This window comes from Pantherophis guttatus, chromosome 11 (assembly GCF_059756535.1).
Source record: "Pantherophis guttatus breed Tessera chromosome 11, ASM5975653v1, whole genome shotgun sequence".
NCBI classification, from domain to species: domain Eukaryota; kingdom Metazoa; phylum Chordata; class Lepidosauria; order Squamata; family Colubridae; genus Pantherophis; species Pantherophis guttatus.
The window spans coordinates 22,017,315-22,041,227 of NC_142073.1; the positions used below are offsets into that span (position 1 = coordinate 22,017,315).

General features: G+C 39.9%; 1 protein-coding gene across 1 annotated transcript in view; it reads right to left on the reverse strand.

Moving 5' to 3' along the window:
• NECAB2 (N-terminal EF-hand calcium binding protein 2) overlaps nt 1-23,913 on the reverse strand; it is a 217,849-nt gene that overhangs the window by 124,691 nt on the left and 69,245 nt on the right. Inside the window, exon 3 of the mRNA XM_087877001.1 lies at nt 16,651-16,759. Within this exon, the coding sequence (XP_087733127.1) occupies nt 16,651-16,759 (109 nt within the window). The remainder of the gene's footprint in view (nt 1-16,650; nt 16,760-23,913) is intronic.

Sequence of the window (23,913 nt, forward strand, 5' to 3'; positions counted from 1 at the left end):
TCCTGAATCTGAATGTAATTGGTGTTGTATAGCGAACCGGCATTTAGAGGGGGATTTGTCAGATGTAAATGCCTTATTCCCTATTGTGTAAATAATGTATATATGGGGTATCAGGGGTTAACTTATTCTTTGTTTCTTAATGTATTCATAATTCACCACTCCCACTCTTGGCTCCACCCTTTGTATATATAAGGAGCCACCTTCACCATTTTCTTTGCTTCTATCTGTGAATATTCAGTGAATATAGAATGCCTACTATAATTAAAGAGAAATATATTTGAAACTCTAACTCTCATTATTATTATTGAGTCTGATCCTAAAAATATTGCAACACTTTCTATTCCTGGATTGTATATTCCCTTGTCCAAATACCCCTTACTGGCATTTTTGTACATCCCGCCCCCCCAAAGTCAGCTCTAAATTCCTTTACAGTGGGGCATTTTTGCTGAACTTCTCAGTCTCTTCAAAGTGAGCTGTGCTTGGTATTATCTTTGATGACTTTTGAGGATTAGGTAAAAGTTCCAAACATTTTTAATCATTGAATCCATATATTAAGAGCCTTGGTGGCGCAGCAGACTAAAGTGCTGTTAAGTAGCACCAGCTGCCTGCAATTACTGCAAGTTCAATTCTCACCAGGCTCAAGGTTGACTCAGCCTTCCATCCTTCCGAGGTAGGTAAAATGAGGACCCGGATTGTGGGGGCAATAAGCTGACTTTGTATAAAAAAGAACACCGCTTGGGGGCCCCCAAAAGCCCTACTAAGCAGGTATATACAAAAGTATGAAGGCAATTGCTTAATGCATTGTAAGCAGCCCTGAGTCTCCGGAGAAAGGGCGGCATATAAATTGAACCAATAAATAAATAATAAATAAATATTGCTTTTCATACATAGACCCGTGGTGGCGCAGTGGTTAGAGTGCAGTACTGCAGGCTAACTCTGCCCACAGCCTGGAATTTGAACCTGACCAGGTCAAGGTTGACTCAGAATTTCTATCCTTCTGAGGTCAGAGGACCCAGATTGTTGGGGGTGAAATGCTGACTCTGTAAACTGCAGAGAGAGGGCTGGAAAGCACTGTGAAGCGGTATATAAGTCTAAGGGATATTGCTATATGAGAGCCCTGGTGGCGCAGTGGTTAAAACGCAGTATTGCAGGCAAACTCTGCCTCCAGCCTGGAGTTCAATCCTGACTGACTCAAGGTTGATTCAGCCTTTCAGCCTTCCGAGGTCAATAAAATGAGGACCCAGATTGTTGGGGGAAATAGGCTGACTCTGTAAACAGCTTAGAGAGGGCTGTAAAGCACTGTGAAGCAGGATATACATCTAAGTGCTATTGCTAAATTTCTCTGTGTCTGTCTGTTTATTATCTATCTACATCTACATCTACATCTACATCTACATCTATCTATCTATCTATCTATCTATCTATCTATCTATCTATCTATCTATCTAATCTATCTCTATCTATCTATCTATCTATCCATCTATCTATCTAATCTATCTCTATCTATCTATCTATCTATCTATCTAATCTATCTCTATCTATCTATCTATCTATCTATCTATCTATCTATCTATCTATCTAATCTATCTCTATCAATCCATCCATCCATCCATCCATCTATCCATCCATCCATCTATCTATCTAATCTATCTCTATCTATCTATCTATCTATCTATCTATCTATCTATCTATCTATCTATCTATCTATCTATCTCTATATCTAATCTATCTCTATTGTTTATTTTTGTTTTAGAGTTAAAGTATATTGCTCAAAAAAATAAAGGGAACACAAGATCTGTGTTTGAGATCTGAATGAATGAAATAGCCTTATTAAATACTTTGTTCTTTACATACAGTAGTTTATACACTGCTCAAACAACTAAAGGGAACACAAAACTACTGTATGTAACGAACAAAATATTTAATAAGGCTATTTCATTCATTCAGATCTCGGATGTCTTCTGCTTGTGTTCCCTTTATTTTTTTGAGCAGTGTATATTGTGTGTTAATCCTATATTTTAATGCTTTTAAAAATTTAGCTGGCTTGGTCATTCATCTTCCTCGTATGAAGTTCATTTTCACCCCCATACAAGCCCACCCAATTATTTCACTTGGCACTCAATTTGCGATAAAGAGAGTTTCTTTATCGACTCACTCCCTGACAAGCCTATTTTCACCTCCCTTTGCTCGTGTTTTTACACAATCTTTTATCCCGATAAGGCTTTCAATGCTGGCTGTGATTGACAGCTCTGTCTTGCTCAGTAACTTCCAATCCATCTGTTTTTTAAAAAAGAAAAAGAAAAAAAAAGAAAAAAAATCCTTTCATTTCACCTGCAAGTTCTTTTTCAGATTTAACTCTTTCTTCCAACCTTCCTCCTCCTGTCATAAAGAATGAGAAAAGCTTTTGGAAAGCTGCAAACCTCCACTTTTCACGAGCAAATTCACGAGCAAATTTCACGAATAAAATGTTGTCGAAATGCTGAAGCATGCAAAGGTACCTCGATACCTAAATCAATCCATCTAACCTACTTAGCCAGAACGATTCGAACCACGAAAGAAGAAGGAACTGCTTCATCAAATTCTTCAACAAAATGACAAGCTGAAGAAGCCATCCATAAACGGCAGAAGACTCGATACTATCTGCTGAAGAACAGAAATAATTCCAGAAAAATTGAGAAAATCACAGTCGGCCACCTGGCTGCCAATTCTAACTAGTGAAATTTTCTTCTTCTTCTTTTTTTTTTTATTGATTGATTGAGGGATTTTTTTTTATTTTTTTAAGCATATGGCATACACAGCCAGGGAAGTCTACAATGCTTTTTAACTACAGAATAGTACCAATAAAGGAGAATATTTATAGCTCGGGATTGAAATGAGAGATCCTTGGTGCTCTCTGATCTTAGCAGTTTTCTTGCAGACGTTCCATTACCCAAACTAAGTAACATCATGATGTTACTTAGAACACTGCTAAGCTCAGAGAGCACCAAGGACCCCACAGTCCTCCTCCTCCTCCTCCCTCCATCTAGCACTGATGATGTTATCTACTTTGGTAATGAAACATCTGCAAGAAAACTGCTAAACTCAGAGAGCACCAAGGACCCCAGAATCCTCCTCCTCCTCCTCCTCCTCCTCCTCCTCCTCCTCCTCCTCCTCCTCCTCCTCCTCCTCCTCCTCCTCCTCCTCCATCATCTAGCACTGATGATATTATCTAGTCTGGTAATGAAACCTCTGCAGGAAAACAGCTAAGCTCAGAGAGCACTAAGAACTCCATAGTTCTCCTCTCCCCCCCCCTTTCCTTCTAGTAGTGATGATGATACCTAGTTTGTTAACGAAACATTTGCAAGAAAACATCCAAGCTCAGAGAGCAGCAAAGACCCCTCACTAAAGAGTAGTTTTGACAGCCTAAGATTGCTAGTGTCAGCGTCCCAGCACTGACATAGAAAAGGGAGGAGAAGCCTGAACTTTTGCCTGCTAAATCCCTTCGAAGATTTGGTCTCCTCGAAGATGGGGAGGGGGGAGACATTCCTGTGACCTGATGAAGAAGGAATCAGGAAAATGACTTGGAAGATAGCCAATGAGAAGCAGAGAATTGGGGATCGGAAAGGGAGGGATTGGGGGGCAAAGGTCAGTACTGACCGCGAAAAGAGTCAGGATCAGATTGCTGTGCTCGAATAAAGAGAAAATTTCCTTAAAGATCGGCAGTTTGGAAGTTCATTTATTTTGAGATAGCATCGAAACCTGACAGATAGTTTATTTTGTTCAAAGTATCCATGGTACACCACAGGGAAGGGGACTAGCTTTGCACCAACTGTCTAACAGCGTTAGTTTAGTTAGGGTTAGTTAACTGAGTTAGAGAAGTTTTTCTGACTTTCTTAAATTAATGTGGTGGCTCTTGGCTTTGTCTGCTGCAAACAGCTTCCCTCTGAACTAATATTCTTCCAGAGATCCATACAGCTCCCACCTTGAAGTTGTCCAGAAAGTCACTGAAAACCTAGCTGTCTCCCAGGCCTTGGACAGGGTGATGGGTAAGTCCAACAGCAGTGGTTCCTAATTTTAGCCATTTTAAGATGTGTGGACTTCGAGTCTCAGAATACCCAAGCCAGCATTGGATAAGGTAAAGGTTCCCCTCGCACATATGTGCTAGTCATTTCCGGCTCTAGGGGGCAGTGCTCATCTCCGTTTCAGAGCCGAAGAGCCAGCGCTGTCCGAAGACGTCTCCGTGGTCATGTGGCCGGCATGACTCAACGCCAAAGGAACATTGGAACATTGTTACCTTCCCACCAAAGGTGCTCCCTATTTTTCTACTTGCATTTTTACATGCTTTCGAACTGCTAGGTTGGCAGAAGCTGGGACAAGGAATGGGAGCTCACCCCATTATGCGGCACTAGGGATTCGAACCGCTGAACTGCCGATCTTTCGATCGACAAGCTCAGCATCTTAGCCACTGAGCCACCGTGTCCCTCAGCATTGGATACTAGCCAATAAATTATAGTTTTTGTACTGCACTGGCTGGTTTTATACAACATGTGTGAGCAGGTGTGACACACAAACACAGTTCATCCTTGTTTAAAAGCTTCTTTAAATAAATTTGTGCCTTCAGGACAATTTCCAAGCTCAAATTGTCTCAAGTCTGCAATTAGTAAGTTCAAATCTCACCAGGCTCAAGGTTGACTCAGCCTTCCATCCTTTCTAAGGTAGGTAAATTGAGGACCCAGTTTGTGGGGGCAATAAGCTGACTTTGTAAAAATATACAAAAGGATGAAGGCTATTGCTTAACGCATTGTAAGCCACCCTGAGTTTCTGGAGAAGGGCGGCATATAAATCAATTTTTTAAAAAAATATTATATTTAAATAAAGAAAAAAGAGGAGGAGGAGATGATTCCTAAAGACCCCTATATAAATGATTCTATTTATTAAGATAGTGATCCAGGTATTATAGATTTATGCAGGGCTGACACATTCTCTATTCTTCAATTTTTTCTAGAAATGGAAAATGCACTCTTTTGGCTTAGTCTTAGACCAGACTCTAAGATGGAATATCTTTCCTTATGGTTGAAAGAATTGATTTTTTCTGTACGGTGCATTGGAGCTGCATTCTTTAGCTTGCCAATAAAAATGTTTATCCGCAGTCATGTTTTATAAAGAACTAAATGAAAATTATGCCAGTTCTTCCTGCATCTGGGACATGTTTTGGCCTTTTTGTTTTACCCAAGGGATCAATTCTACTTACAAGAAGAAATGAAAGTCAAGATTAATCATGACTTGATATGGTACTGAGATGTCTAATTCATTTTTAAAAGACTGTCTCTCCTTCAAGCCAAAAAAAAAAGGTTTCTAGAATTGTTTGCTTATGGAACAATTTCTACCCTTATGCTTGTATTGAAGAAGTCACAACACACACAGAAAAAGGGATGGGAAAGGCAGAGGAATAAAATAAACTCAGGGACTAATTCCCAAAGCTGTAATTCTTCAAAAATCCAGTGTGATGGGAACAAAACCAGCTGAAAAAGTTGCCAAACTAGAATAGCCTAAAATTGCTATTCTTTGGCAGTGTATGAGAAGGACAGGCAGGGGCTGGGGGTGGAGTCAAGCAGGTAATCATCTTAGAATCATTATGTTCCCATAATAGAGCCAAGTCGAGCCCCTCTTGAATTCTGTTAACTCTTATCTAGCACCAAAATGTCTGTTGTTAAGTGAGACATTTGTTAAATGAGTTCTGCCCCCATTTTATGACCTTCCTTGCCCCCGTTGTAAAGTGAATCACTGTGGTTAATCAGTTAGTAACCCCTTTGTAAAGTGAATTTGGCTGCCCCATTGATTTCACTTGTCAGAAGCGTCACCAAAAGGGATCACACAACCTCGGGACACTGCAACCATCATAAGTATGAATCAGTTGGCAAGTATCTGAATTCTGATCATGTGATCATGGGGATGCTGCAAAAGTCATAACTTTGAGGAATGGTCATAAATCGCTTTTTTCCCCCAGTCCTGTTGTTAATTTTGAATGGTCAGTTTATGAAGTATTGTAAGTTGAGGGCTCCCTGTGCTCTGACTTCAATGAATAGATCTTTGGAGATTCTAAGAATTTAGGATTTCTATCCTAACACTCTTTTTCTGTCTCTTACCCAGCTCTGTGCTGGGCTGCCTCTTGTCTCACATTGTTCTACAGAGGAATGATTGAGTCTGTTATCTGCACCTCTATAACTGTCTGGTTTGGCTCTGCAACCCAACAAGACAGACACAGACTTCAGAGGATAATTAGAACAGCAGAAAAAACAATGGCTACAACCTGCCTTCCATTGAGGACTGGTATACTGCATGAGTCAAAAAGAGGGCTGTGAAAATATTTACAGACCTCTCACATTCTGGACATAAACTGCTTCAACTCTTACTCTCAAAATGACGCTATAGAGCACTGCACACCAAGACAACTAGACACAAGAAGTTTTTTCCCGAATGTCATCACTCTGCTAAACAAATAATTCCCTCAACACTGTCAAACATTTACTAAATCTGCATTACTCTTAATCTTCTCATCGTTCCTATCACCCATCTCCTCCCACTTATGACTGTATGACTGTAACTTGTTGCTGTATCCTTACGATTTATATTGATTGTTTTCTAGCATGATTTGATTGCTTATTTGTACCCTATGACTATCATTAAGTGTTGTACCTTATGATTCTTGACAAATGTATCTTTTCTTTTTATGTACACTGAGAGCGTATGCACCAAAGATAAATTCCTTGTGTGTCCAATCACACTTGGCCAATAAATAAATAATTCTAATTCTAATAATTCTATCTTAAAGCTTCACTGTAATCCATCACACCAAAATCCCCACTGTGGGCATCATGTCTCGCAGGTATTTTTTGCCAGCTACATCCTTTAGAAATCAAACAGGACTGTCCAGTGTCCATAAGTTCTGCTTGTTTGGGTTTTGATATGCACTACATATACGCTATCGGGTATTTTTAAACATGCTGTCATTAGAAGTTCTCACACTCATAGAAATTCGTTTTTCTTATGTATCAAAAGGTAGGCAAAGTAAAGAAAATTCTTTGAGCCTTTATATGTAGGAAGCTCAAAAGCATCGAGAGAACTGAGCAAAAGTCTTAAGCACCCTGAGAAAAACGAAGAAAGACAGAAGTCTCTGTTCTAGGAAAATAAAACTTTTGCAGAAATTAACAGGCAGCAGGGGAGAACGTTCAGGCTCATCCGGAACTGTCCATGGTACTGAAATTCAGACTGCCTTGTTGCAAACTTTCGAAGAGTTATTTCTCAATCTTGGCAATTTTAAGATGTGCAGATTTCAAGTACACACATCTTAAAGTATTCTGGAAGTTTAAATCTCTCTCTCTCTCTCTCTCATCTATCTATCTCTCTCTCTCCCTCCCTCCCTCCCTCTCTCTCATCTATCTATATCTATCTATCTATCTATCTACCTATCTACCTATCTATCTATCTATCTATCTATCTATCTATCTATCTATCTATCTATCTATCTATCTACCTACCTACCTACCTACCTACCTACCTACCTACCTACCTACCTACCTATCTATCTATCTATCTATCTATCTATCTATCTATCTATCTATCTATCTCTATCCTATCTCTATCTCTCTCCCTCTCTCTCTCCTTATCATATCTCTATCTCTATCTCTATCTCTATCCTCTCTCTATCTATCTATCTATCTATCTATCTATCTATCTATCTATCTCTATCCTATCTCTCTCTCTCCCTCTCTCTCCCTCTATCATCTCTCTATATCTATCATCTATCTATCTATCTATCTATCTATCTATCTATCTATCTATCTATCTATCTATCTATCTATCTATCTGTTTATTACAGTCTTAGTCCAGAGACCTGAACAAATAAAAACACTCAGTAAATATACAATTAAAAATTCTAGTATAAAATAATAAATAACAACTAAAATCTATAATAAAATCCAGTCTGTCCATTATACATGGTCTAACTATATTAGAATTACAATCCACGTATCTTAGACTTTCTAAGGGTGAGAAATACTGCTTTAGAAATAGAAGCAATAACAAGCCTCACTTCCTTTCTGATTTTTCATTCTCCTTCCTGAAACGGTTCTTAAAAGTTGGTCATATTACACTTTGTGGTCTAACAGAAGTTGGTTGTAAAAGCCACATGAGAAGAAGTTTGATATACTGTAACTGCAGGAGGTTCCCCCCCATCCCCCCCACACACAAAGTACCAGAAGGTAGAACAAGAAGCAATGGGTGGAAACTAATCCAGGAGTGAAGCAACTTAGAACTAAGGAGAAATTTCCTGACAGTTAGAACAATTAATCAGTGGAACAACTTGCCACCAGAAGTTGCGAATGCTCCAACACTGGAAATTTTTAAGAAAAGTTTGTATAACCATTTGTCTGAAGTGGTGTAGAGTTTCCTGCCTAAGCAGGGGGTTGGACTAGAAGACCTCCAAGGTCCCTTCCAACTCTGTTATTCTATTCTATTATCAAAAATAAAAGTTGAAGCAAGGAAGCATGCCATTGGCTTTGGACTGTGGAAATGAGGTTTCTCGGGTTGTGAATCTAGTTCCAAGTCTCACTATTTCAGCTACACAATCAATGTTCATAGAGATGATAGAACCTGCATTGCAGCATTTAAAGGCCAATAATTCTTTACTTTTTTTCCAAGTCCAAGAGTTCTGCACTTGGGCAGGTTGGAATTAGAATTAAGCAATTAAAATAAATACTGTCCCTGTTTCGTGAGTTGTGGTAGTTACCAGATGGCAAAAGCTCTTTGTAGCAAGATCTTTTAAGCTGATTTTCAGAATTCAATATACAACAATAAGTTAAGAGATCAGACCATTTTTTAAGAGAAAGCGAGCCATTTCCAACAGTTGAGTTTTAAAACGATGAGTTACGTTGATGCCCTATTGATGATACAAGTGATGAATCAGAATGATTTGCAAGATACTGTTTGAAGTCTAAGAGAAGACTTAGAAGATGATAATTAGTTCTAGCAAGCTGATGATTAATTGAACGGAAAATCACTACGGTTTTGAGTTCTGTTGTTAAATAGACTTCGGCCCAAGCTTTGTTGAATACGATATGGAGAAAATGAATTGAGGCTAAAGAAAGACAGAATAACAGAGTTGAAAAGGACCTTGTAGGTCATCTAGTCCAACCCCCCACCCAAGCAGGAGACCCTACACCATTTCTGACAGAGGGCAGTCCAATCTCTTCTTAAAAGCTTCCAATGATGAAGCTCCCACAACTTCCGAAGGCAACTTCTGTTCCATGGGTTGATGGTTCTCACTGTCAGAAAATATCTCCTTATTTCTAGGTTGAATCTCTCCTTGATCAGTTTTTGTTTTTTAAAAGAAACTCTAAAAGCATCATTCTCTTCTTTCTGGTTTGTGAGAGATACAGCCATCGTTTCCAAGCTGGTGTTTCCTGGATGTATGAAATGACAACTTCCATAATTCTGGATAAATGAACAGGTGAGGTGGGGGGACCAAAAATGAAATGCACTTGCTCCATTACCCTTTAATTCATCTGCTACTGTAGGAGATGACTGGGCTGAGCTAGAGGGAGGGGTGAAATGTGTCATAGGCCATGAGTCCTTTCATGCCCACAAGAGATTTAAGACCATTATAAAAATATGCACAAATAATGAAATGAATAGTAATCAAATAAGAAATTGAAATGAGAATAAATAGAAAATCGGGGCTGCTCGAATACCACTTTAGATTGAACTGAAAAGGGAAACAACAAGAGGGAGGGGAAGGAGTAGAGAAAGAGGAAGGGAGAAGAGAGGAGAGGAGAAGGAAAAAAGGGAAAAGGAGAGGAAGAAAAGGGAGGGGAAAGAGGAGCAGAAGAGAAGGTTAGGAGGGGGGAAGAAGAGAGGAGTGGGGGATGGGAAGGGGAAGTAGGAAAGAGAAGGAGAGGAAGAATGAAGAAAGTAGGAGGAGAAAGAGGAAGGAAGAGAAGGGGAGGAGAAGAAGAAAGGTTGGGGTAAAGATAAAAAGAGCAGCCCTAAAAAAGTAAAAATCAAAAATGAAAGTTAAAAGATAAGATGAATGAAAAATGATGGATAAATTACTGTAGATGTAAATGTGTTTATGACAAATTAAAAAAAAATAAAAACTTTTTTGGAAAACAAAAAAGAGATCTATGACCAGCCCACCTTAAATGCCTTTCTTATCTCCCACTCATTTCTCTGGATTGTTAGTTGGCCAGTTTTGCCAGTGCCTCTTAAGATCCTGTATGCAACAGGAAAAGGGGATTTTTAAACAGTATCAGAATTGTGATTCCAGAACGTTTCAAGCTGCATCTTACAAAACTAAGTAGCTTAATCGTCCGTTTTATTTTGTGGGTTCGTTGGGTTAGGGTTTTGTTTTTGTTTTATAACTGAATTATCAGCATTTTTAAATATAGAACACCAAAAGCTAATTCTCTAGCGAGGGTGGGTGAGAAAGAGACAAGGAAAGGTTTTCTTTTATCAGCTTTATTTTTAGACTGACAATGGCTGTGATGTAATTGAGACTCGGAAGATAAACACACCATGATTTGTTGCTACAGGCAACAATATTGGGAAAGTAACATCATAAAAAAGATCGCTGCCTGTGAAATTTGTGTCCCCCATATTTTAATTTCTTTTAATATGGCTCCTAGCACAGAACCTCTCTCTCTCTCTCTCTCTCTCTCTCCCTCTCTCCATTATAATTGGTCCAGATATTTAAAAGTTAATTATTTTAAGATTTTGTGCCTTAATTAATATTTTCTATCACAATTCCTATAGGCACCTGGTACAAGATATGATGTTATCTATCTATCTATCTATCTGTCTGTCTGTCTGTCTGTCTGTCTGTCTGTCTGTCTGTCTATCTATACATTTATACATTTATTTATACATGTATACATTTATTTATACATTCATTCATTCATTCAAATTTCTTTTTTCAAATTTCTATTAATTTTTCAATAAACACGAAATGAAAAAACGTACATACAAAAATACAAGCAAAAACCAAAAAAAGAATACAGGAGATACAAAGAGAGAGAGAGAGAGAGAGAAAAGAAAAAGAAAGAAAAGGGAGGAGAAGGAAAAGAAGAAAAATAAAAGAAAAAAACCCATTTTTTTATGCAGAACTCTGTCCATTTGCAAAACTTATCCCTATAAAATACTTATAGTCTATATATTTTACTTCAACAAATTTTGTTATGTCTGAGCCTGTTTCATCTTTCTCTTTTTAATCCATTCGTACCATTTCTCATTCATTCATTCATTCATTCAAATTTCTATTCCATCCATGACACTTGCATGACTTTTGCGTGATTATGCATGTCATGATGTCATCATGCAAATGAGATCATGAGACACATAGCATCACTTGCATTCTCCGTATGGCAGCTATTATGCTTCTCACCCTCAAACATATCAAACATATTAAAGCATTGTTTTATTATGTTTGCTATAGAGTGTTTTAATGTACTGTATTTTTCAGAGTATAAGACGCACCTTTTTCCCCCAAAAAAAGAGAGTGAAAATCTGGGTGCGTCTTATACTCCGAATGTAGCCCCGCCCAGCTTCTCAAATGGAGGTTTCAGAGTCTGAAAAAAGCATTAGAAACGAAGCTGCAGAAAAGAAGTTTCAGAAAAAAAGCCTCTACCTGCCTCCATCACTACCGGATCGGGCAATCCGGTCCGAACCGGGAGCATTTCACCCCTGGATAGAAGGACTGCAGTGAGGGCACCAGGGTCACATCAAACAATGGAAGAAGTTTTCATTTAAAAGATGACCCTCTCGTTTGCAAGCCATTGAAACAAAACCCAAGTAAGATCTTAAGATGTTACCCCGGGGAACCTTCTCCAAATTTGCCTTCATGCGTTTTATTTCCCCTGACTCCACCTACTTGAAGCAAATGGTCCCAACAGTTCAGAACAATTTTGAGCTCTGAGCCAGAAAGAATTTTGCAATATTCAAAGGAAACATGCAGTCCGAATAAGAAACACGTTTTCAACTAATTAATAACCTGGGAAGTGAGAATGAGGCTACATTGCTTAACAATAAGGGGTACAAAACATTATCCAACTTTCCTACTGCGAGGATGGTAGGAGAGAATTCTGGACAAGAATAGGCCCTCAATTATTTAAAATTAATTACTTTATAAGTAATTATAAAATAATTACTTAGATAAATGGCAACAGTTATGGGAAAGGAATTACAAACTAACAACGTCCACTGCATATAAAGAAAATCAATATAAAATGTTTTACAGATGGCATATGCCCCCTCACCCCGAGAAACTGGCAAAAATGTTTAAAGATAAATCCGTTAAATGTTGGAAATGTCACCAATTACCAGGATCTTATTTTCATATGTGGTGGACATGTCCAGAAGCTAAAAACTACTGGAATAAAATCAAGACATGGTTGAAAAAAATGACACAACAACATATTGATTTAAAACCAGAGCTGTTCCTATTTGGGTATCCTTCCAGAAAAAAATTGTAAAGAAAATATTTATTTGATTATACATGTAATAACAGCTGCAAGAATTGTTTTTGCACAAAATTGGAAAGCAGAGAAAATACCTTTGGAAGGAGAAGTAATTTAAAAAAAAATTAGACTGTGCAGAAATGAATAGATTAACTTTGAGGATTAAAGAAAGGGAGGATTCAGAATATTTTAAGATATGGGATCAATTTTATCATTGGTTAGAAAAGAGATATAGATAAGTAAATCAATAGTTATGAAAAAAATGGTATAATTAGAATATTGTACTTTTGGAGATATATTGTAATAGATTGGGTGATAATGAAGACAGAAGAAACAACAAAAAGATGAAGTCATAGAGAGAAAACACCGAGATGTCGCATGGAAGGAATTATTGATGTATTAAATGTTTGTTTGTTTGTGTACAAAATAAACTTTTTCAAAAATTATTTAAAATGTGAAATAGTTAAGAGTAGTCTTTAAGGAAAAGGATAGAGGAGAAACACAGTGATGGACGAAGCGACGGAAGACTTTCAGAGTAAGAGTGGCAGGTTCACACTCTTCGAATGAAATGAGAGGTTAATTTGTCCGTCTAAATCCCAGATAAAGACAACTTTTTTGTGACAAAGCTGGGTAACCCCCTTCCCTTCTAGCACTGATGATGTTCCCTAGTTGGGTAATGAAATGCCTGCAGGCAAGCAACTAAGGTCAGAGGGCACCAAGGACCAAGTGCAATCCTGATAGAAAATCTTAAACCAAAGATTAAAAAAAAAAATCCTCCTTGGAATATCTGGTGCATGAAAGACCACACTCTTGGCTGCTTAACAGAAGATTTAGTTCAGCCAGACCAGATAAAAAAACCCAATTGCTTCTCAATCTGCTCATCTAAACTGAAAGTATTGCAGCTTTGGAGTCTGAAAGAAAGGCCAAATACATTTCAAACTTTTCCACTCACACCAAGTCGGGTAGCAATAACTGGGTGTCCCCCTCCCCTCATCTTTTTCTACTTGCATTTCTTATCATAATTAATTGCTTTTTAGATGTACGTTTTCCCTCTTTGGCGAGTGCTATTTATACGTGCACAGATATTGTCTGTTTTTATGCAAATATATTATATACGGGGCAATTTTATTATGCTTCTAATTTTATCTGCATCTTTAATTTATCTTTGGTTAGGTTTGGGCCAGCAAGTATATTATTTCTTTGATTTTATTATGGCTTTTAGTGTTTATTTTAGCATTTATTTTGTGGCTAAAATAAACATCATTCAGGCTTTTAGCCACTATAGTTAAATATTTCTCTTACTAATGAAGGCAACTAACATCCTCAATTTACATCCACACATCCAAAATTTCTGCTGCTAAGTGTGGTGGCACATCAGCGGCCTGTGCAGCTAGTAGCTGATTCAGACAGCGAGGAGGCTGGTGTGGTGCTGTGCCAGCAGCCTGTGCAGTTGGCACTCGAGTCGGACAATGAGGAGGCTGGAGAAGATGTGGTGCCAGAGGCAGACCTGACAGGTCATAAGTGTGAAAAATGGTCATAAGTCACTTTCTACAGTGCCGTTGTAGTTTTGAACTCGATGAACTATTGTAAGTCAAGGATTACTTTTATATGACTTATTTACTTTTTATACTGCATTGTTCTAAGCTGGTCTTTGAGTGCAATTGAGTTTATGTTTAGGATAAAGTGGGTAGAATGATTTTTCTTTCTCTTTGAAAAACACGAAAATAAGAGAAAACCCAAATAACTAAAGATTGTTGGAGAAAGATTATAAAGCAGAGAACTTTCATGTATAAACTCCTTGGTCATATCCCTTGTTACAGAAATACAGAAGATTCTGTATTTAGCCAGAAAATCATAAGATTTCTCCTGTAAATACATTTTGAAAACAAGGTTTTTAAAATGCAAGATTGTTTTTCCATGAATTACAATCTTCGGCAGGTTTTGTTCTAAATATCATATATTATATTTTCTTGTATTGGACTGTATCGAATTGAATATTGGATACTAGCAGATTTTTTTCTGTATAGCTTTTGTGTAAAAATGTGGGTTTTTTTGTGACCGTGTCATTTTTCATGAAAAGAAACTACATACTTCTTTTACTTCTCTAAATTAGACTTTCAATCAGCGGAAGGCTCATAATTCAAGGAGGAATCGGAAGATAAGGTAATGAAAGTTTAATTAAGCCTTAAAATACAGTATAACTATATTCGGATAATGACTGTAAGTATATATAGAACTTTCTCTGAAGAGAAAACCACTGATTTAAAAAGTTCTTTTTTAAAAAATGACAAAATGACAAACAACCAAACAATGGAAGGCAATTGAAAAATTTTAAAAGGTAATTATAGGAAACATAAAACCCATCATTTACTCAAAATCAAATTGAGCCTAAAAATATAGAAATGCACATAGAAAAACAAATCTCTTTGTTCACCACCCAAAGTTGTCGATGTAGGTTTCTGACATGTCTCCCCTAAACCAGACATTCCAGATGTGGGACCCCACAACCACAAAAGCCCCCTCTGTGTGATCAATTGCCCCATTACCCTTGGCAAGGCCATCTCCATATTGCCTGATCTTCCCAAAATATAGGAGAAAAGGCCAGGCAGAGGCTGAGGGAGGAGTCAAGAGAGGAATCAGCCTAGTAGAGTCATTATGGTTCCCACAAGCAGTCTAAGGCCAACGCTTCTTGAATTCTGTTGGTTCTTATCCACCACTAATTTAGTCCTGACCATTAGTTGACTAGGGTCTTTTGCAAGGGTGAAATCCAGCAGGTTCTGACAGGTTCTGGAGAACCGGTAGCGGAAATTTTGAGCAGTTCGGAGAACCAGCAAATGCCACCTCTTGCTGCCCCCAAAGTGGGGTGGGAATGGAGATTTTGCAACATCCTTCCCCCCCCCGGAGTGGGGAGGGAATGGGGATTTTGCAACATCCTTCCCCCAGGAGTGGGGAGGGAATGGATATTTTGCAGTATCCTTCCCCTGCCATGCCCACCAAGCCACGCCTACCAAGCCACACCACGCCCACCAGGCCATGCCCACAGAACCACTAATAAAAAAATTTGGATTTCACCACTGGTCTTTTTTATAAGGTAAAGGTAAAGGTTCCCCTCGCACATATGTGCTAGTCGTTTCCGACTCTAGGGGGCAGTGCTCATCCCTGTTTCAAAGCCGAAGAGCCAGTGCTGTCCTAAAACGACTCCGTGGTCATGTGGCCGGTTTGACTAAATGCCAAAGTTGCACGGAACGCTGTTTCCTTCCCACCAAAGGTGGTCCCTATTTCTTCTACTTGCATTTTTTACGAGCTTTCAAATGGCTAGGTTGGCAGAAGCTGAGACAAGTAACGGGAGCTCACCCCGTTACGTGGCACTAGGGATTCGAACCACTGAACTGCCGACCTTTCGATTGACAAGGTCAGCATCTTAGCCACTGAGCCACCGGGTCCCTCTAGTCTTTTGTATAGGCATGAGCAATAAAGCTTGACTAGAACTTATGGATTCTTTGGGCCTGACATAAGCCCAGACATAAGATAAAAGGCATTGCTGGAGATATTTTAGCTCCAAGCAACTCATGAATGTATAACCATCTCTAAACCTTACTTTGGGCCTGGAAAATATGACAACTGTGTTAGGGTATGAACCCAGCAGGAATTACCATGTAATAACAGTATCCCTAAGAGATGGAATGTGCATCTGGGGAAGGAAGAGGGGGGATCTTGGCAATCCCCCGATGGATTCCCAGAGAGGAGGCAGCACATTCCAGAGAAGGGCACAAGACAAGAGACTGCACAATCCAGAACTGGATGGGGGTGGAAGGAAAATGTTTAGGGTAGTCTCACTCTGGAATCTTGCAGGGAATATCTATTAAATTAGAACATTCTAGCTTTAGCCTGGCAAGATTCTGTCTATTAGATGTAAGCAAATAAAGAATTGGAGTCAGTTGGATTTCACGGTATCATCTTTGGCCTTAGGCCTGACATTATTTAATCTCAAAACAACATCCTCATCCACCACGTGCCCATAGAATCCTCCCCGTCTCACTTCTTTGTGCACAGAGTTTTCAGTGGCTTTTCCATCACTGTTGATATGTCGGCTCGGTCCAGAAAGAAGTGGAGAAATTCAATGCCTGTCTTGATGTTAGTTAAGGAATCTAAAGGGACTCACCTGGTGTTGTCAGAATCGATGGTGTGGAAAAGTTTCTCCAACTCTTCCTCGTTAAGAGTCCCATCGGAAAAGAAGGCCTGGAATTCTTCCAAGGACAATTTTCCATCATCTGCAAGCAACACAACAGAAGGTGTGAGGGATTAGCAGCAGAAAAAGGGGAATGGGTGCAGAACAGACGGGAAGCAAAACTGATACAAAGGCATGCAACAGCCAGGGTCACAATCTATGATGGGTACAGGTCTGGAACCCACATTGCATATCGGACATTAATACAATGGAGCGCGTCCAGAGATATTTCACGAGAAGAGTCCTCCACTCCTCTACCCACAATAGAATACCTTATGCCACCTTATGCCTTCAAATTTTGGGCTTAGACAATTTAGAATTACACCGCCTTCATTCTGATGTAAGCATAATACATAAAATTATCTGCTACAAGGTCCTACCTGTCAATGACTACTTCAGCTTCAATCACAACAATACACGAGCACACAATAGATACAAACTCAAGGTAAACCATTCCAAACTTGATTGCAGAAAATACGACTTCAGCAACAGAGTGGTCGATGCCTGGAATGCACTACCTGACTCTGTAGTTTCTTCCCCAAACCCCCAAAACTTTAAACTGTCTACTGTTGACCTCACCCCATTCCTAAGAGGTCTATAAGGGGCGAGCATAAGCGCACCAACCTGCCTATTGTCCCTGTCCTAATGTCCCCATTTATTCACATCCATCTCTGGGGTGGGTTCTAAATTTTTTTACTACTGGTTCTGTGGGTGTGGCTTATTTTGTGGGCATGGCTTGATGGTCATGTGACAATTATTTAGGATTTAGCAGAGGTACTGGTCTTCCAGGCTTTTAACTGCTTGCAGAGCTGTACCAATCTATCCATTTATTTTTGCAGGCACTGATCTACTCATGTATTTTTGCACTGGTCTATTCATTTGTTTTCTTTTAACACTGATCAGCTGTAGGGCGGCCCTCTGAAGCCCCGCGGCAAGAGTTTAAACAGTTTTTTCCCCTCTAGCCATCAGTTGGGACTCAGGAGGCAGCAATAGATTGGGGGTGAGGCCAAATAAAAGCTAAGAATAACGCCGGGGGTGGCGGGGTGCGGGGGGGGCGTGGGGGGGCAGAACCAGTTCGGTGACATCATATTGTCACCGCTATCGGCTTGGGAGAACCGGGCCGAACCGGGAGGAACCCACCACTGATCCATCTCATGTATTCATAATTATGTCTATACTTATATATGTTATCTAATACATGCGTGACGAAATAAATAAAATAAAAAATAAAAATAAATTCCATATTCATCCTTTAACTCTTTCTGGGAAAGTCCCTTATCTATTTGTATGTTAGACCAATTGTCCAAATGGTCTAAAGGCACCTTCCTTTATGCTTTTGGGCACCGTTGAGATCTCTAAATAAATTATTTGCCAGGCATGAAGTTTTATGCTAACATGAAATAACTGGTGACAAAATAGTGAAGGATATTTTTAAGGCAGTTGTGTAGCAAGACGGCCATTAATGGATCATCCTGCTTCATTTTGGTTTCCACAGACCAACCTAGATGAATGTCTATCATGGCATGTAAAGGTGGTTTGTTTGTGGCCTAAGGCTGCAAAAAAATGAATTTTCCTTCCTCACTGTAAAGAAAGCTTAAGACTGGAAAAAGAAGAATTAGATTGGCAGTGGTTTGTTCTCTGATCTTGTTTCCATTTAGTTCCCAAATGTTTCGTTACCAGACTAGATACATCTATAAAATCAGTATGTCTATAGATTTATAAGATAAGATAAATATGACTAGATATGCAGGATTTTCTTGTCCTATTCCTCTTTAGCTAATGATGTTACCATGGTTCTCCCAAAAAATGACATCCCCTGATAATTAGCCCAATCGGGTTTATGAGCGCATGGCAATAAGGCCAAGCGTTTATTTCAGGGTTCAAAAAAATATAAGACAGGGTCTTATTTTGGGGGAAACACGCTACCTAGTCTGATAATGAAACATTTGGGAAGTAAATGGAAACAAGCTCGGAGAGCAAACCACTGCCAAAATCTAAAACCTACAAATATTTTCGATTATGTCAAAGAAAAGTTAGATTATGCTTTCCCCAATAAACCAAGTTTAAATAAAATTCTGATTTAATAAACCACAATGGCTGGTTGCAAGCCTATACTAAGAACCATTTAATTGTTTGCCATCACTCTGCTTCTGTTGGAGAACAGCAGGCAGAGTTTGGGGGAAGAGTCAAGGGAGGAATCAGCCTGGAGACCTGCTGTTCCATAAATGTGCTACATCCAACCCTTCTTGAATTCTGTTGACTCTGGGACAAGGAATGGGAGCTCACCCCATTACGCACCACTGGGGATTCGAACCGCTGAGCTGCCAATCTTTCGATCAACAAGCTCAGAGTCTCAGCCACTAATCACCTTAACTGGAACTTATAACGTGGCCCTGATTTTACATGCCTGATGGCTTCCTTCTGCCCTGGTTCTCTGTGTTGTGGTATAACTTGGAGTTTTTCTAAAATCCATCTTAACTTTGGAACCACTGAAAGTCTTTTTCCTCAAATTAGGGGACTGAAGGATAAAACACATAAAGAACGGTTGCAGGAACTGGGTATGTCTAGTTTAATGAAAAGAAGGACTAGGGGAGACATGATAGCAGTGTTCCAATATTTGAGAGGCTGCCACAAAGAAGAGGGAGTCAAGCTATTCTCCAAAGCACCTGAGGGCAGGACAAGAAGCAGTGGGTGGAAAATAATCAAGGAGAGAAGCAACTTAGAAGTAAGGAGGAATTTCCTGATGATTAGAACAATTAACCAGTGGAACAACTTGCCTCCAGAGGTGGTGAATGCTCCAACACTGGAAGTTTTTAAGAAGTGATTGGATAACCATTTGTCTGAAATGGTTTAGAGTTTCCTGCCTAAGCAGTGGGTTGGACTAGAAGATCTCCAAGGTCCCTTACAACTATTCTATTCTATTCTATTCTATTCTATTCTATTCTATTCTATTCTATTCTATTCTATTCTATTCTATTCATTCAGTTCCTACAATTCATTTTTATCTCTTCTTCCCCTTTATTTCCAGTGCATATACAGTGATAAACAGAGCGTTATCCCACCCATGAATTAATAATAAATAATTAGCTAATATCAAGTCCCCAAATATCCCCCAAAGTTTAAATCTTCCTTCAAAAACTACAGCACACAACTTATTAAAAGTTACCAAGGCCTCAACTTGATACTTGGGCAAAGCACAGTTCAACCTATCCTTTTATCCTTTCTATCTATGTAACTTTTTAAAAAAATCTATGTAATATTTTTAAGCACACGGAGCACTCTTAAGCCGTGAATCAACTAAATGTCAGGAGGTCTTAAAGAGGAGGCAGATTTGTGAGATAAGAAGCGCCAAGAGCACCAGGGAAACCTGGAAAGGATGATTACCAGGCTTAAAAAAAATAGTGGCTTGGCCAATTATAATCCTCTGCATATCTAAGAGTGCAAGTTAAAATAAGCGATGCTGAGCTGAGAGCCTGCTGGATCTTAGAAGCTTTATGCTGAAGCCACCAAAAAAATATACTGAAGTTCAAAAATACATATCTATTACAGATATGCCTGCTTGATCTAATCGGATGAGTAAGAGCATTCAGAAACTGCACACTGTTAGAACCGCAGCATCACAACTACAAAAAATCCTTCCTTTAAAGAAGGGCTGTCCAACCTTGGCAACTTTAAAACTTGTGGACTTCAACTCCCAGAATTCCCCAGCCAGCCTTGCTGGTGAAGTTGCCAAGCTGGACACCCCTGCTTTAAAGCATATTAAATATATATACTAAATATATTTAATATATATTTATATATAAAATATAAATATATTAAATATATAAACATATCAAATATACACGGGGGACGTGGTGGTTCAGTGGCTAAGATGCTGAGCTTGTCGATCGACAGGTCGGCAATTCAGCAGTCCGAATCCCTCGTGCCGCGTAACGGGGTGAGCTCCCGTTACTTGTCCCAGCTTCTGCCAACCTAGCAGTTTGAAAGCACATAAAAAATGTAAGTAGAGAAATAGGGACCACCTTTGGTGGGAAGGTAAGAGTGTTCCGTGCACCTTTGGCATTTAGTCATGCCGGCCACATGACCACGGAGACGTCTTCGGACAGCACTGGCTCTTCGGCTTTGAAACAGGGATGAGCACTGCCCCCTAGAGTCAGGAACAACTAGCACATATGTGCGAGGGGAGCCTTTACCTTTACCTTTTTAAATATACATGGATTCAGGGTTGTAGATTCAAGCAGTCTTTCAATCAGGCAATCTCAGACTGCTTGGGACAATAGAAATTACACATGTTCTTTTATATTGCGACTTGTACTCCCATTAAAGACATATTTGACTTCATCGACTTCGCTTGATCAAACCTCGGAAATCAGGACATTCAGATGGGTTTCAGTAAATTATTTGCTAAGCAAATAGTTATATCCGAACATGAAATAGCGGAGGATATTTTTAAGGAGTTTGCTGTAGCAAGGCCAATGCTAATGGATCATTCATTCTGTTTCACTTGGGTTTGCACAGATCAACTTATAGATGAATGTCTATTATGGCACCTAAAGGTGGTTTCTTTGAGGTCTGAGACTGTTAAAACAATTAATTCTCCTTCTTCACTGTAAACAATGCCTAAGGCTGGGGAAAAAAAGAATTAGTTTTAGATAAGACACGTCTAGTCTACCAAAGAGAAGAGAAGAACTGAGGGTGACAGGATAGCATATTCCAATATTTGAGGGGCTTTTACAAAGAAAAAGGGGTTCTCCAAAGCACCAGGACAAGAAGTAACAGCTGGAGGATCTCAAAGAGAGATCCACCCTAGAACAAAGAAGAAATTTCCCGTCAGTGAGAACAACTCTGGAGGGTTTGCCTCCAGAAGCTATGGATGTTCCATTACTGGAGGTGTTAAGAAGAGATTGGGCAGCCATGTGTCTGGAATGGAATTGGGTCTCCGGTTTCAGCAGGACTTAAATTAGAACAAGTGATGGTGAACCTTTTCGGCACTGAGTGCTGAAATAGTTGCATGGAAATGTTACGTGCACGTGCTCATCGGGGCCGCACTCCAGAAAAGCCAAACTTCCGGGTTCTGGTGCACATGCGTGCCTGAAAATTAGTGGCCGGCGCACATGCGCACACCAATTAGTCTTCATTTACAGAAGGAGAGGAAATGCCTGCCAAATTTGCATTACTAATAGACAGATGTCATCACAATGGCTTTACAGAATACAGAATAGAGTTGGTAAGGACTTTAGAGATTTTCAGCACTGCTGCACATGCAGAGGGATCACACTCCGGAAAAGCTGAACTTCTGGGTTCTGGCATGTATGCGCACCCAACGATCAGCTAGTCAGCTTGCATGTGCACACTGGTTTTTGGCACTGCTGTATGTGAAGCGATTGCACTCTGGAAAAGCCGAACTTCTGGGTTCTGGCATGTATGCACACCCAATAATCAGCTGGCCGGCGTGCATGCACACATCGGTTTTTGCCACTGCTGTGTGCATGAAAGGCAGCTGATCATTGCACGAGCATGTGCGCCAGAAACCCAGAAGATAAACAGGCAAGGCCATGCGTGCCAGGCGACATGACTCTGCATGCCACTTTGGGCGTGCGTGCCACAGGTTCGCCACTATGAGACTAGAAGATCTCTAAAGCCCTTACCAACTCTATTCTGTATTTTGTAAAGCCATTGTGATGACACCTATCTATTAGTAATGCAAATTTGGCAGGCATTTCCTCTCCTTCTGTAAATGAAGACTAATAAAATAAGTACTGTGAATTGCTAATTTTCATTCTGGATGTCAAAATAGCAAAAAAATTGCAAGGCTGCTTCAGAGATCCGTCTATCAACTCGCACGAGATGGTTTTCTCAGTCTTCCTTGACAGGTTGTGAATTACAGATTCACCACCAGATTTTTGATGATTCTTCTTCTTCTCTCTGCCTTCACAAAGTTTGTCAAAATATTCCCCAGGCCTTTTGCAGCCAATGGTTTGGTGCCCATCTCACAACTCTGGGAAAAGACCCAAACTATGTTTAAGAAGTCGGGGACAGAAGCTACGTTGGTGGCTTTCCAGAAGAACCTTTGAGGCTCACTTCCAAATCAGTGCAGAATCTTCTTAGGAAGGGTGATTCATTGACCACTGAAAGTTGACAAGTGGCCTGTCCCTGTCCTGAAATCAGGGACAGTCCTGAAGACTATTTTTCAGTTGTTGTTGTTTTGCCGCTATTTAACACTGAAAATAATTCATTTTCTAAACAGGGTTTCTCACAGAGTTTCTTAAGGATTTTTTTTTTTTTTTGTAAAAGAAAGGTATTAGGTTATAAGAATTCCAGCAGCTGAAACATTTCCAAACCTGTGCTAATCTGTTCTGACCTAGGCTTCCTGAGTTGGTAAAATGCACCAGTAGTCCCTAAAACCTCTTTTATTGCAACAGCTGTGAATTCTGTTCATTCACAGATGAGTCCCAATTAGTTATAAAGAGTCCTTCGGGATAATCACCCACCTTTATCTCCCTTGACACGCTGCCAAAGACCTAATTGGCAAAGCCACACGGAGTCCAGAATCAAACAGAGCTTCAGGCTTTAAACTGCATAGAATTAACAACGTTGCTTCCTGCAAAGGCCCACGTGCCTTTGCTCCTCTTTTAAGTCTTATGGGAGGGTCCAATCATCTCCCAGCCCTACTCCCAAGTTGTCCCTTTTATTTTAGCTGTTCTTGCCTTCTGGCAGCTCTGCGCATGCATGCACTGGGAACAGCTCCCCCTGTTCCTCTGCCTCGCTGAGGTCCGGCTCTGGAGGCAGCACATACCTCCCAGATGGCCCCATCTCTGCTTCCGACGCAGAGCCCTCATCCGAGCCTTCCCCAGACTCCAGGACTGGCCCATGGTCCTCCCCAGCCTCCTCACTGTCCGACTCTGCTGCCAGCTCCGCAGGCTGCTGGCGGACCACAACATAATCTTCAGAACATAGAACAGTGATGGCGAACCTTTTTGGCACTTGGGTTGCATGGAAATGTCGCACGCACACCATTGTCAGGGGCGTGCTCCGGAAAAGCCAAAATTCCAGGTTCTAGCATACATGCACGCCCAACGATCAGCTGGCCGGTGCACATGTGCACACCGGTTTTCAGCACTGCTGCATGCGCGAAGGACAGCTGATCAGCGCATGCAGATGCATGCCAGAAACCCAGAAGACAAACAGGTAAGGCTG